We start from the raw sequence: 12,787 nt of genomic DNA on the forward strand, positions 1-12,787 counted from the left end.
TAGACAAAGAGAGTTTGATACCCAAAACAGAGCTGGGGAAGGATTTGGAGCTCCAGGAGCAGCTGAGGGAGCTGGGAAGGGGCTCAGGCTGGAGAAAAGGAGGTTCAGGAGGGACCTTGTGGCTCTGCACAGCTCCTGACAGGAGGGGACAGCCGGGGGGGTCGGGCTCTGCTCCCAGGGAACAGGGACAGGAGGAGAGGGAACGGCCTCAAGTTGTGCGAGGGGAGGTTTAGATCAGCTATTTGGGAAAGTTTTCTTCAACCAAAGAGTTGTCCAGCCCTGGCACAGTTGCCCAGGACAGTGCTGGGGTCCCCATCCCTGGAGGGATTTTAAAGCCATGTGGATGTGGCACTTGGGGACATGGGTCAGTGGTGCCCATGGCAGTGCTGGGGGAATGGTTGGACTCCGTGATCTCAGGGATCTTTTCCAACTCAAACGTTTCTGTGATTGTAAGATATGTTATGTAATGTTTCAGTAGACTTTTATAAAGCTTTTTCTTTTCAATTAGCAATATAATAGTAATGACTGAAATGTGAATTTTATGATATGAGACCAGGACTTAAAAACTTTCTGTGAAGTATTTAGAATCTTCTGATAAAGAATGTACAGTTCTTTTAGAAACAGACTTTGACAAACACTTTGAGCTGAATATGGTATCATATTTCATTCCTTATTCATCTGTCAAACAAAACAGAGAAACTGTGCTGTCTTTGACAGAGGATGTCAGATATCCCTTAGGGATGATCTTTTAAATAAGTGTTTTAAATACTTGAACTTCCCAGTAGACTGCATTCTTTCTTCAGTTAAGTAAATTTAAAAATTAAAACAAAACAAAAAGAAGACAAAAAACAAGCCACCCAAACACAAAAACCAACAGAAGAAATTTCATCCCAAGCCCTGAAATTTTTAAGCTGTAACTTTGTGAATGTTTAATACCTAAACCTCTTAAATCTGGATAACGGCTGAGCTTTTTTCTAAAAGAGCATTTATTTTTTTTGTAGTGTAATGGATCATTCATATTTTTTTTTCTTTTTAGTCTCCCCTTATAACTTTAATTTTACACTCCTTACTGTCATTCTAGATCATTTTCTTGATCTATGTGACACAAACAACTATGATGTTCAGGAGAAGCACAGACATTTTCAGAGACCCTGAAACTTTTAGCAGTGTAGTATTCCAAACCTTTCATTCTTAAATAACCTTACCCATGACTGACCAGATTTTTAAAGCCATTTAAGAGCTACACAGATAACGTGATTGGCCCCTTAAATGATGTGTCGCTATCAACATGGCATAGGGAAAATCAGTTTTCTTAAGGATGGATACAAATGCTTAAACAAATACAGAGGTATGAGGGCCAGCCAGAGGGCACAGCTGGGTATAGGAGAGCAATCACTTCTCTGCTGCTCAAATATCTGATTTGTCTGTAGACAGTCTGGCTCTAGGGAACAACCCCTGGTCTTTGAGAAGGGTGCTTCCCTTGGATCCAAATCCTTGGGTTCTAAAAAGAGTAGAGTAGGTGCTTCTCTTTTCAAAATGAAGCTCTAAGAAATAGCTCTGTTGGTGCTTTTCAAAAATTGTCTTCTGGCCATAAAAATGGCCCAACGATGAGACCCCTGGGAATCCTTCAGTTTCAGATTCAGACCCAAAAGTGGGCCAGGATTTGGTGCACAAATGGGGTTGATTTGTGTCTAAACTTGGTTGTCTAAAGTAGACATATGGTCTAAGCCAAACACCTCCCTCTCTGTTCAGTGGGCAGAGGAAGATCAGAATTTTATCCAGTTGAACCTGAATCTTTGAAGTAGAGTAGCTGTTATTTAATTGTCTCATGGAAGCATCTACTGTTCTCTGCCTGGTATAAGGAAAGAGATTTAAAATTTTCAGGTGTGATGTGAGATAAAACCAGACAAATATCCTTACTCCCATTGATACTTCTAAAAATTAAAAACTCAAGCATCTGAAGGGTCCTTGACCTTTATTGCTTTTTTTGTGTCTTAATTATCCCTTTCCACATTTCTGAACATTCACATCTACTTAAGATTCTGAGGAATTCAAGTTCCTAAATAATAAGGCCATAAAAGTACAATAAATCAGCAAGGCATTAATTTAATCTTGCATATTAATGAAACTTTTTGTTCTAATGCTACGAACAAGAACGCCCAAACATTTTTTAATTTCTATCTCAATAATTTTATTATGTAACCTAGCATTTCTCTGTCTATCAGGGATCTTATTGTTCCCATATCACTAAACAAAATTTGCAGTGATGTTTCTAAGTACCAAAATTGCAGTACAAACTGATTGCCATTGGAGAAAAAGTCAACAGGGAATATATTTTTAGGAAACAGATAATTACTTGATAATTTTAATATGTAGGAGATATGGGTGGGTGGGAGAAAAACAAGAAGAGCTTTAGAGAAAATATTTTCTTTGTGGAACAGAGGGGTGCACAAAAAAAATACAAGCTTGATCAAGGCATCAATTCACACATGGTGATATGCTGGATTTCTATTATGCATAAGCCAAAAAAACCCCCAGTATAATTCAAAAGAATTAATCAGTTGATAAAATGGAAGTAATTTCAATTTTCTGATTCCAAATTTTTCTCCAGCAGCCATTCAACCTAGATTTGGTTGGCATTGGTCTTGCTTTCAGTGCCATTGGAAACTCATCCACAGAAAGGCTTTCAAATCTTTATTTTGTTGGAATGACAAGGTCATTGAATTGGAAGTGTTGCTATTAACTTGGGACCTGATTCTGTCAACATTTATGCAGGTGCCTAATTAATTCATGTGGTTAGGCTGAGAGATTTTAATGGACCACATTTTTCAGTCTAAGCATATGTGTGACTGTTTTCAAAGCCACAGCTCAAACTAAGAAACCAATATTTAATTTTTCCCCAGAAGTATTGATTTGCTTCTGAATCTAAAAGTTATAGCCAATTTCTCTGTGCATAATAAATGAATCTGATGCATTTACAAGTTTTAACTCCAGATTCAAATGCACGCCTTTGCCTGAATTTTACTTGTGGATCTTTCACCTTTGGCACACGAATATCCTTCTTTGTGTGGTAAATAAAAGAGAAAAAAGACTGGAGGTTTTTCTCATGGAGCTCTATAACCTCACCTGGAGAATAATACATTTCTCAACTCAATTTTCAATTTTCAAAAACTTCACTGCTTTAAATGACAACATATGCTTCGAGAAGAAATAAATAATAGCCTTCTATTAAAGGTGGTTTCTTCTTGCTTGTCCAATCAAAAGTAAGCACGGATGTAAAAATACGATTGGCAAGCAAGCAATTCACAAAGCAGTTTAATATCTATTCCCATTTTGAAACAGCACATAATGTTCACGTGTGATATTGTAAATGAGGGACTAAATTCTAGCCAGGTCTGCAAAATCAGATCTGGTCAGAGAAGCTTCCATACCCAGGTGTGGAGGTAACAAATGTGGTCAGGAATGAATACCTTGTGTTCAGGAATATGAATAAAGCGTAACTTTCCACCTTACACCCATTAAATTTAAATTTCCCTTGTTTTGTTCTAAGAATGTCACGTGTGGCCATGACAAAGTCCAGCTGTGTCGTGTCTGCTCCCCTCCATCACTGCCCTGTCAAGGGAAATATTGTAAAAGCTTGGTGCAACTTATTTCCACAAATCTGTTGCCTGTCCAGCATCTGCTGGTTATTTACAGATAATTAAACATTAATTGTGCCACGTCATGTTTCATTTTATTTCTGGGTACTGAAATTATGTTGAATATAGTATAAATATTCCTTCCTTTCTTCCCTGCCTTTACATGAACCTTTATATAAGGATTATATACCTTTATCTAAAATAAACAAGTGCTTATTTTTTTTTTTTTCCAAATCCCTGGAATTTTCACCATTAATTTTTTTTGCATTCTCCAAAAATGGTTCAGAAATTGCTTTGACTTTTTTTTTAAGAACTACTGGGTAAATTTTACTATACTCTGTAAACTTGTACACAGAGGTAAAAGATAATTCTCCTTATGCTTATGTAGATGTTCTTCAAACTGCCCATTCCTGATTCAGGCCTGTTGCACCTACTATTAATTATATCAAATAACTGACTTCCTCTGCTAGTTAAGAAATTTTGAACAGAAATTTAAGGTTAAATTTAATTTAACCCTAAATATCAGGGTTCTTTACCTCCTTTTTTGTTTTTTTATTGTCATTATTGCATCTCTAGTATTACTTGCTTTATCCCAACAACCCAAAATAAATTCTCTTTTATTCTTTAGGTTTATTTGTTTACATTGTGTTTTTAATGATTGCTTTTTGATATTCAGGCTTGAGACTTCCTTATGCAATCATATATTAGTCTCCTACTACACTGTCAAGTGTTCTATTAATTAAGGTAATTTGATATATGCATTTATTAAATACTCTTTCCAAAACTTTCATCTCTCTCAAACTCCTTTTCTAATTAAAATATTTCCCCTCTTCCTGGCAATGTTTTGTTAATGTTTATTTCTTTAAAGTCTGTTGTTGCTGTCACTTTTTTCCTGTTTCTCCAGTGTATCCCAGGAACTTACTGAACATTATCTGCATAGAAAATACAAATCTGTTCTTTCATCTGTCTCTATGAACATAAATACATATATGTGTTTATATATATATATATAGTGATGTATAGACTAGATTTTAATCAATATAGCCCTTTAAAGGCTTCCTCATTTGCATCCAATGCATAATATTTAAATGTCAGAAACAGAAGGTTTGAGCTCGTGGTTGCTGCCACTTCTTCAGAATGTAAACTAGTCCTAAATCATGGTTTTTTGTGGTTTTAGTTTAAGTCAGACACTGTAAAATAAATTTAAGAACATTCAGACAAGAAGAAAATGTGGTTTCCTATCACAGTAGAAGTTCCTGGGAAAGAATGTCATTGCTCTTGATGAAAATAACACTGGAAATTCCCCTTTGTATTCATCAGATGAGTTCAAGTTACCAATAAGTGTATTAAAAATAGGGAAAATATGGGCAAAAAAGATAATATTTTAACAACAAAAAAATAAGGCAATAACTGTTGTGGGAATCATCATTTCCTGCTCTTCTAATTATATTGCCAAAATAGTAAAGTCAGTGATACATGATCTGGATATCTAAATGCTAGAATAAAAGTGATATGAATATGATGAAAAGATGGATATCTATAAACTTAAACTTGACCCTAGTTCCTTAATTTCTTAAGAATTAATCCAATTCCATATTTTTATCCAGATTTCTAATGAAACATTGTTTATGTTTGTCATCTGTGAGCACAGTCCTCCAATATTAATGTTAAAATTATGAAGAGTAAACAAGTACAGGAATGTAGGTGCAGAATAATCAGGGGGACCTGATGTTTGTGTTTGTAGGATTTGGGTTTCAGTTGTTAGAGGACTGATTTTAAGTGTTATTCTCCTGCAAATATGATGTGCAGGAAGTGATTATACCCTCAAAGGAATCCTCCATGAAATTTGAAGAACAGTCTCTTGCTACTTTAAGCAATGCTCTGAAACCATTTACAAAAGTAAATAACAGCTTAAGATTGTATATTAAATAAATTCATACCACAGTTTATAATATTTTTAACCAATATCTATGGCTATTTCTTGTGTTATAAACATGGTGATAGTGAAGAAACAGAAGATTAATTTAAGTGTCTTCACAAAAGTACATCCTAGATTTTGCATTTTTCCCTCATAAAATTATTATTATTTAGTATGAGCTAGAGTGTAAATTATGTAAATTAGCAGGCATGATGGCTACAGTTTGCTTTGATCACTTGATACAAATATTTGCTGTGCTCATTACAGGTTGTAAAGTTCTTAAATGAACTTTACTGCCTGCTCAGATGTCTCGCAGCCTTTTAAAAGTTAGTAAATCACAGTTTTTGAAGGAAGTTTTCTATTCTTTCTTGCACAGTTGGAGGAGAGAATATAGAGGTGGTTATTTCCATGCTGTCAGATAAAGTGCCAGAGCTGTCCATGTACAGGATGGGTACAAACCCATCCATGAGCCTCCCTGTGCCTGGCAATTTCCAGGACAGCACGTGCCGTGCCTCCTGGAAACTATCCATGTCCCAGAGCAGCAGGACAGTGTTCAGGAGAGAAAATTCTCATCCTGCTGCCTCTCCTTGTGTTTAACCCAGTGATGCCACGTTTTGCTGAGCAAGTGGAGGTGGCCATCGAAGCCCTGAGTGCCAACGTGCCCCAGCCCTTCGAGGAGAACGAGTTCATCGACGCCTCCCGCCTGGTCTACGACGGAGTCCGGGACATCAGGAAAGCTGTCCTGATGATCAGGGTATGTAAAGCACCTGGGGAGTGGAAATTGGGATTTACAGGGAGGTGTCGTGGGTAAGAGCAATGCAAAAGCTCCTTGGAATCAGCCTCGTGTTGTAATAAGGCAGAAAAGGTTGACATTGGAGCAGGCATGAAGCAGAAGTACATACCACAATAAAGGAGTTAGTGCATAAAGAGATGAGGTTATTTAGTGGATGAATCACAATTAGTACGTTAATCAGCTAGAAGATTTGATCACAACTGCCAATAGATGCAAACTTCATTACTGTTTCCATGGTAATGGCATTAATTTGGCAAGCTCTTAAAGTTTGTATGGATTTTTTGTTTGTTTGGGGTTTTTTCCCTATGTCTGTGTGCTGCTTGGGATGCGAGGTAGGTCTGGTAAAAATCTAAATGAATAAATTATCTTGCTGCTCCAGTCAGCTGCTGCAGGGATGGTTTTTAATATTTATTGAAGTAAAAAACATGTTATTTCAGTGTTGACTAACCAGTTGATTTAATTTGCTTAGACATCTTTTAATAAAATAAACAAACAAATAAAAGACACCACAGAACAACATCATTATTGTGATAGTAGGTGTGTGTTGCTTTTCACTTTAGTCAGCAGACAAATATTTTAAAAAGAAATACAGCAAACCAAACCTGATTTGGGCATCTCTTCAGCAACTGAAACTCTTATTCGAAACCCAAATTACCTTGAATCTGCCCTGATGAAAGCCATGTACAAGTAAAGCTATGGAGAAAATCACACAGGAAACTGTTGAGGCAAATAACAGGGCTGAAGCACCAACTGATCCCTTTGATCAAACAGGTAATGTGTATTTGTGGTTGTGAGTGTATTATGGCACTGATGTAAGACTTCAGGCAGTTGGAACCCTCCAAAATAGCTCCATTTTAGTAATCTGTCACTATGTATTAACATTTAGAGGAAAAACTTTTGACAGGCTTAATTTTGTACTGCCAAACATAAATTCTGTTCTCCTATCCAGTGCTCATCCCAAGTGGCCTGAATTATAGTCATGGCTTGTGATGGGGCAAACCCATCCTGTTCTCTGGGTTTGCAGCATTAGAGGATTGGCAGCTCTCCTGGAAGGGCAGGGAAATCTTTACTTGAATTATTCCCTGTGAGGGTGGTAGAGGCCTGGGAAGCTGTGGCTGCCCCTGGAAGTGTCCAAGGCCAGGTCGGATGGGGCTTGGAGCAACCTGGGATAGTGGGAGGTGTCCCTGCCCATGGCAGGAGTGGCACTGGATGAGCTTTTAGGTCCCTGTTGACCCAAACCATTCCAGCATTCTGTGATTCTGGGAAATGAAAGATCTGCATAGTGGAGGATTTCTGATTTCCCTTTGATTTTCCTTAGTCTGTAACAACAGTTTCCAAACTTTTCTTAGGACAAGAACAACTGCTTAGCACACTTTTAATCTTTTCTAGTCACCTTGAACTGTGATTGTGGCATAGACTCAATCATCAGGTGGGATCTCCTACAAACCCAGGTTTTCCAATCCCCTACACAGAGTTCCAGCTTCCAGCAACCCCCTATACATCAGAGTTATCCCCAAGAGTTTGCCATGAGCTTTCATGAAAACATCTCCATCCTGGTGAGATGTTTCTAATTTTAAATTTTGAATTTTGAAGGCCTGATCACTTCTTTTGTCACTGCCTGATTCTTCTGTGTACCTGGAGAGCTGATCAGTGTTCAGGCTTCTCAGTCTCCTTAGAAAAATCCCAAGTTACTTTTGCCATTAGATCACTATACTTTCCACCCATTGTATGATATGAGTTAATGAATTCTGTTTGCCCAGATAAGGAAGATTTATTTTTGCCTTCAGACAATTAACTTATTTATGGAGCTCAGTGTAATACTTCTTAGCCAGGCAGAGAACAAAAGCACATAAAAGGACTCATTATACACATGAGTTAACTGGAAAAATCCACATATATAAGCTTACACAGACCAGAGTTTGCTGAATCAGAACCTTATTTGTTGTAGGAAAAAAAAAATAGTTTCACTTTGAGATACTCTTTAACATTTCCATGTGAACATCTCATACTGCAATAGGATGTATAATTAAAGGGTGAGGCTATAAAAGCCTTTAGAATATTTTCATCTAATAATCTATCAAATATTATGCACCCTTTAATTCAGGTGGTAAAACTTCTTCAGAATTGCAAGAAAGGAAAAAAATCCAATCTTGGAAACTTTTTAGAGCATCTGACACAATTATTTTCTGGCAGTGATTTTTCATGTGCAAGCCGTGAAAGATTGAATTTGTCTGAGATGAGTCCCCTCATTCCAGAGAGTAAATAAAGCCTCCTTTTAAATTAATTTTGGTTGGTATTATTATTTTTAGTAAGCTAAAGGAAAGGGTGAATACTCTCTGTTCTTCTATTTTTTCCTCCAAAGGGGAGAATTTATTGTGCCTCTGGAGGAGAAAGGAGATTCATTTTTTTCATTGAGGACTATTATTATTATCTATACAGAAGAAAAATATATATTCCACAAGTTAAGAAGTAGTATAAGTGAATTTAGGAGTATAATTACAGAAGCTAGAAATAAAATAGAAAATAATAACTTCATTCCAACACCTTTCCTATTATTGTGTAGGGATGAAATTGCACATTGTGTTTTCACAGCTGCTTATGAAATTCTCTCAGTTATTGGCCAGAAACCCTCTCTACAGTCAGGAGGACTCACAATGGCACCTTTTCTCATTCTTATGCATCTCCAAGGCCAATTTATTAAAACTTATTGGTTTTAAACATAGTCTTTGCCATTAGAAACCTCTTCTTTAGAAGCATCTACATCAACCTGAGTGTTACATTTGTTTGGATCAGGAGTGCACTGTTGGAGCCAATGTCCCTCTGGCCATGTTTTAGTTCATGTTACAGAGTAGACTTTAAACATCTCTGAACTTTTTTTCTTTGGGGGGGATGCCTGGAGATTCTCTCTGGAAGCACCTTAGAACCCAAGGGAATGGCTGGAATGGTGTCAGGGGAGGTTTAGGTTGGGTATCAGGAAAAGGTTCTTCTCCCAGAGGGTGGTTGGGCACTGCAACACCTCCCCAAAGAAGTGGTCACAGCACCAGGTGCTAAGATCTGGTTATTAAAATTGTTAGAGAGATGCCTCTGCCTGTGTTAAGGTGCAAACCAGACCATATGCTGAAGTTGATAATATGGATTTTATTTAACAGTTGTGTGAGGTAGAGAGAGAGAGAAAGAAAGAGGGGCAAGGTGAGAGAGAGTGACAGACAGATTAAGCAGAAAATATCACCACTCTCTGGATGCTGGCAGCAGCTGATTGATCCTCTTCTGGTCTTCTCAGTGGTGAGGGTCCCACAAAACACAGAGTTCAGTGGGTGAATGTATGTTTGGGCTAGCTGGGAATGCCTGGTGCCACCCCTGGGGGGACAAGTTTGAAGCCATCTGTTGCAGCAGACTCTGGGTCTGTGCCATCGCTTTGCATCATGTGCAGTTCTCTTCTGCAGGGCCTCAGCAGTGAGTCTGGGGGTTTTTGGGTGTCTTTGATGGTTTTATGATGGTTTATGACCCCTCCTCTGCTGCTCCTCACATCAATGTCCCGTGGATGTGGCCGCCCCAGGGTGGGTGGGTGGGTTTTACAACTGAGCCAGTTTGTAAGGCAGGGTGGGTGTTCACTCTCTGTCACACACCCAAAATCTCTCCTCCTCCTCATCAAATCAAGCCAGAGCTGATTCTTCTCCCCCAGCCTTATTTAGCTCTCCTTACACCTCTCTTTAGACCTGGACAATAGTACCACCTTTACCTTTGCTCAGGTTCCCATCAGGTGGCTTAATGCACAGCCCAGGTCCCCTCTGGAGGCACATTTGAATGGGGCTTCAGTGCTCACAGCTTCTTTATACAATTTTGCCATAATGGCAAAGTCCTTTTTTAACAGTGTTTAAGCCATTAACCCTTCCAGTCTCTCACACCAAGCATGACAGAATTCAGGAATCATTTGGATAATGCTTTCAGGAACAAGTTGTGACTCTTGGGGCTGACCTGTGCAGAATCAGGAGCTGGACTTTGATGGTCCTTGTGAGCTCCTTCCAATTCAGGATATTGCATTCTATTATTAACTCCATTTCTATTTTGTCATTTAGGGATTTTTCTTCTCCTTGGGAGAAGACCTCAGCAAAAATAACTGTGAGGTCCTCGGCCCCAGCTGTTTGGATGTTTTAATGCTCTTCTCCTCTGCCAGACTTGTCAGGTTTGGCCACCATCACCTCTGGGGCAGCCACTGGGGTGAAATCCAAAGTGCTGCAATATTTCAGATCCTCTGTAAAACCAGATTTGGTGCAGAATCCCATCATCTTTTAAAACATCCTATCTCCAGAGGATGTCGTGGGGTCCAGTGTTTCCATTGAGTGCCTGCTGCTCCTCAGATTGAATTTGAAGTGTTAGATTTCACTGTAAATCACCACACAACTGAAGACCTGTAGTGAGAGAAGGTCTCTGATTGAGGCACTCGGGTGCTGCTTGCAGCTGAGTCACTCCGGCTGCAGTGGTACCAAAACAAATGGACACAATAGCATGGATTTAGATTTAAAAGCACTTTGTAAAGTCTAGGTTTTTTTCTCCTTGTCTTATAGAATTAGAGGGAATTTTCCTTGTAAAAAATAGGGGAGTATCTTTTCATCTCCTCAGTCTTTGCTCTCATTATAAGGTCAGCTTGACTTGGTGTTCACCATGGTAAAATTCTTGTAATTGCATCTTACAATTTTTAAGTGCATAGCAAAGTGGAGATTCTATCTTCATCAAGTACATTTGAGTTGGTGAAATATGAAACAAATAGCATTTATAAATCTGCATATATATGCCATTTTATGACTTATACTTGTATAATTCACATTTCCATACTGCAGTCACAAAAAATTAAAAAAATTACATAGATGGAAGATATTTGGTTCACAGCAAGCTCTTCAATCAAACAGCCAGAGAGATATTAAATATATATATATATATATATTCAAATGCCTGGAAGTTGAAAGTCACCACATTCATATTAGAAGTAAAACATGCATCTTAAAAGAGAAAGCATATATTTATTGTGTGATTTATCTGGGATTCTTCTTCACTGGAAAACTTCCTGTGTGTTAGATGAATGATGTGTGTAGAAGATATACTTTATTTAAAAAAAAAAAAAATCTTGGGAACTCTTATGGCTTCTTCTACAAAACAGATTTAAAAATATGAAAATGGTCCATTTTTCTGCTGAAATCAATCAGTGCATAAAATCCATTAGTTTTGAATATTACTCTGGTTTCTTTTGCCACTGGTGGCTGTCAGCCCTTTTTAGAAGCTGTCTCCAACCTCAGATCTGTGATTCCTACGTTTGTGTAACCATAAATCCAGGTGCCTGAAGACAGAATCAGTCTTTCTGTCTTCCAGCTCAGAGAAATGAAGTCTCAGACTTTGTTGTCTTGGAAACAAGGTTTTAAATATCAAGGTCCTGTTAGTTGTGCACAAAAATTAGAGTCATTCTGGTGTATTTAGAAGGCTTACTAAGAGTAGTCCTTTAATTCAATATTCAATATATTTTTTTTCTTTTACCTTTGTGTCTAAACAAAAGGAAGACCCTATTTTATATGGGCTGCATCTCCAGGGGATCAGCTGAGACAGAGCAATGGAGCAACAGTGAAAAGTGTGGAAATGCTTGAAATGGCAGCATACAGATAAAAGTTAACTCCACTTCTTCACCCTAATGCAAAATGCAGCTGTTTGGGGAAGAAAATGAGTGTAAAATTCACCACACTTGAAAACATGAAAAGAGTGAATTGGAAAGATCACTTTGAATTAGATCTCACTTGTACAGAGGGGAAATAGGAAGATGTCTTGTGCTTGTAGTATATTGCTAACAGTTGCATTACTTGCTCTTTTGGTTTGCACTACATTTTCTCCAAGTTCAACATTTATACCCATTAAATTTCAGTCTTTTAAAGGCCACAGATTTTAAGATCATGAATGTCAGACAGTAACAGCAATACATTTTTTTCTGGATATTTCTTCAGGAATAAGTCCTTGCATACAATTTTCAGAATATTTTTTTGTTTTTAAGAGGCAGCTTCATGTCCTTACTGGTTACCATGTTGACATGTAATATTTTGATGTAATATCTTTAATTCAAGTTTGACTATGAAAGCTTTGGAAAGGACTGCACGTTTTATTTTAGAATCTTATTTGTAAAAGTGGAAACAGAGGAAACTAAGAGGAGTATATTTGGGATATGAGAAGGTACTGGCTTTACAATGTTCAGTAAAACTGGCTTGAGTGGATTTGGAGGATGGGGGAGAGCCAGCTGGTTTGTTGAAGCTCTCCACCCTGCTCTTGTTCTAAACAGCAAAGCCTAGGCAGATGAAAAGCTGAGCCTTGTGATAGCAAACACTCTTTGCTTGGAGAGTTGTAGGATTCTCTTTGTAGCGTGCTTGTTTATGACAGATTTTAAGGTCTCATCCTGCCCTCTGG

General features: G+C 38.0%; 1 protein-coding gene across 6 annotated transcripts in view; it reads left to right on the top strand.

The window, feature by feature from the left end:
* Positions 1–12,787, top strand: part of CTNNA2 (catenin alpha 2) — a 471,460-nt gene that overhangs the window by 419,483 nt on the left and 39,190 nt on the right. For all 6 annotated transcript variants that reach the window (XM_030270317.4, XM_072927892.1, XM_002188730.7 and 3 more), the window contains one exon: positions 6,159–6,310. In XM_030270317.4, the coding sequence (XP_030126177.1) occupies positions 6,159–6,310 (152 nt within the window). The remainder of the gene's footprint in view (positions 1–6,158; positions 6,311–12,787) is intronic.

This window comes from Taeniopygia guttata, chromosome 4 (genome assembly GCF_048771995.1).
Source record: "Taeniopygia guttata chromosome 4, bTaeGut7.mat, whole genome shotgun sequence".
In the NCBI taxonomy this organism is placed as follows: domain Eukaryota; kingdom Metazoa; phylum Chordata; class Aves; order Passeriformes; family Estrildidae; genus Taeniopygia; species Taeniopygia guttata.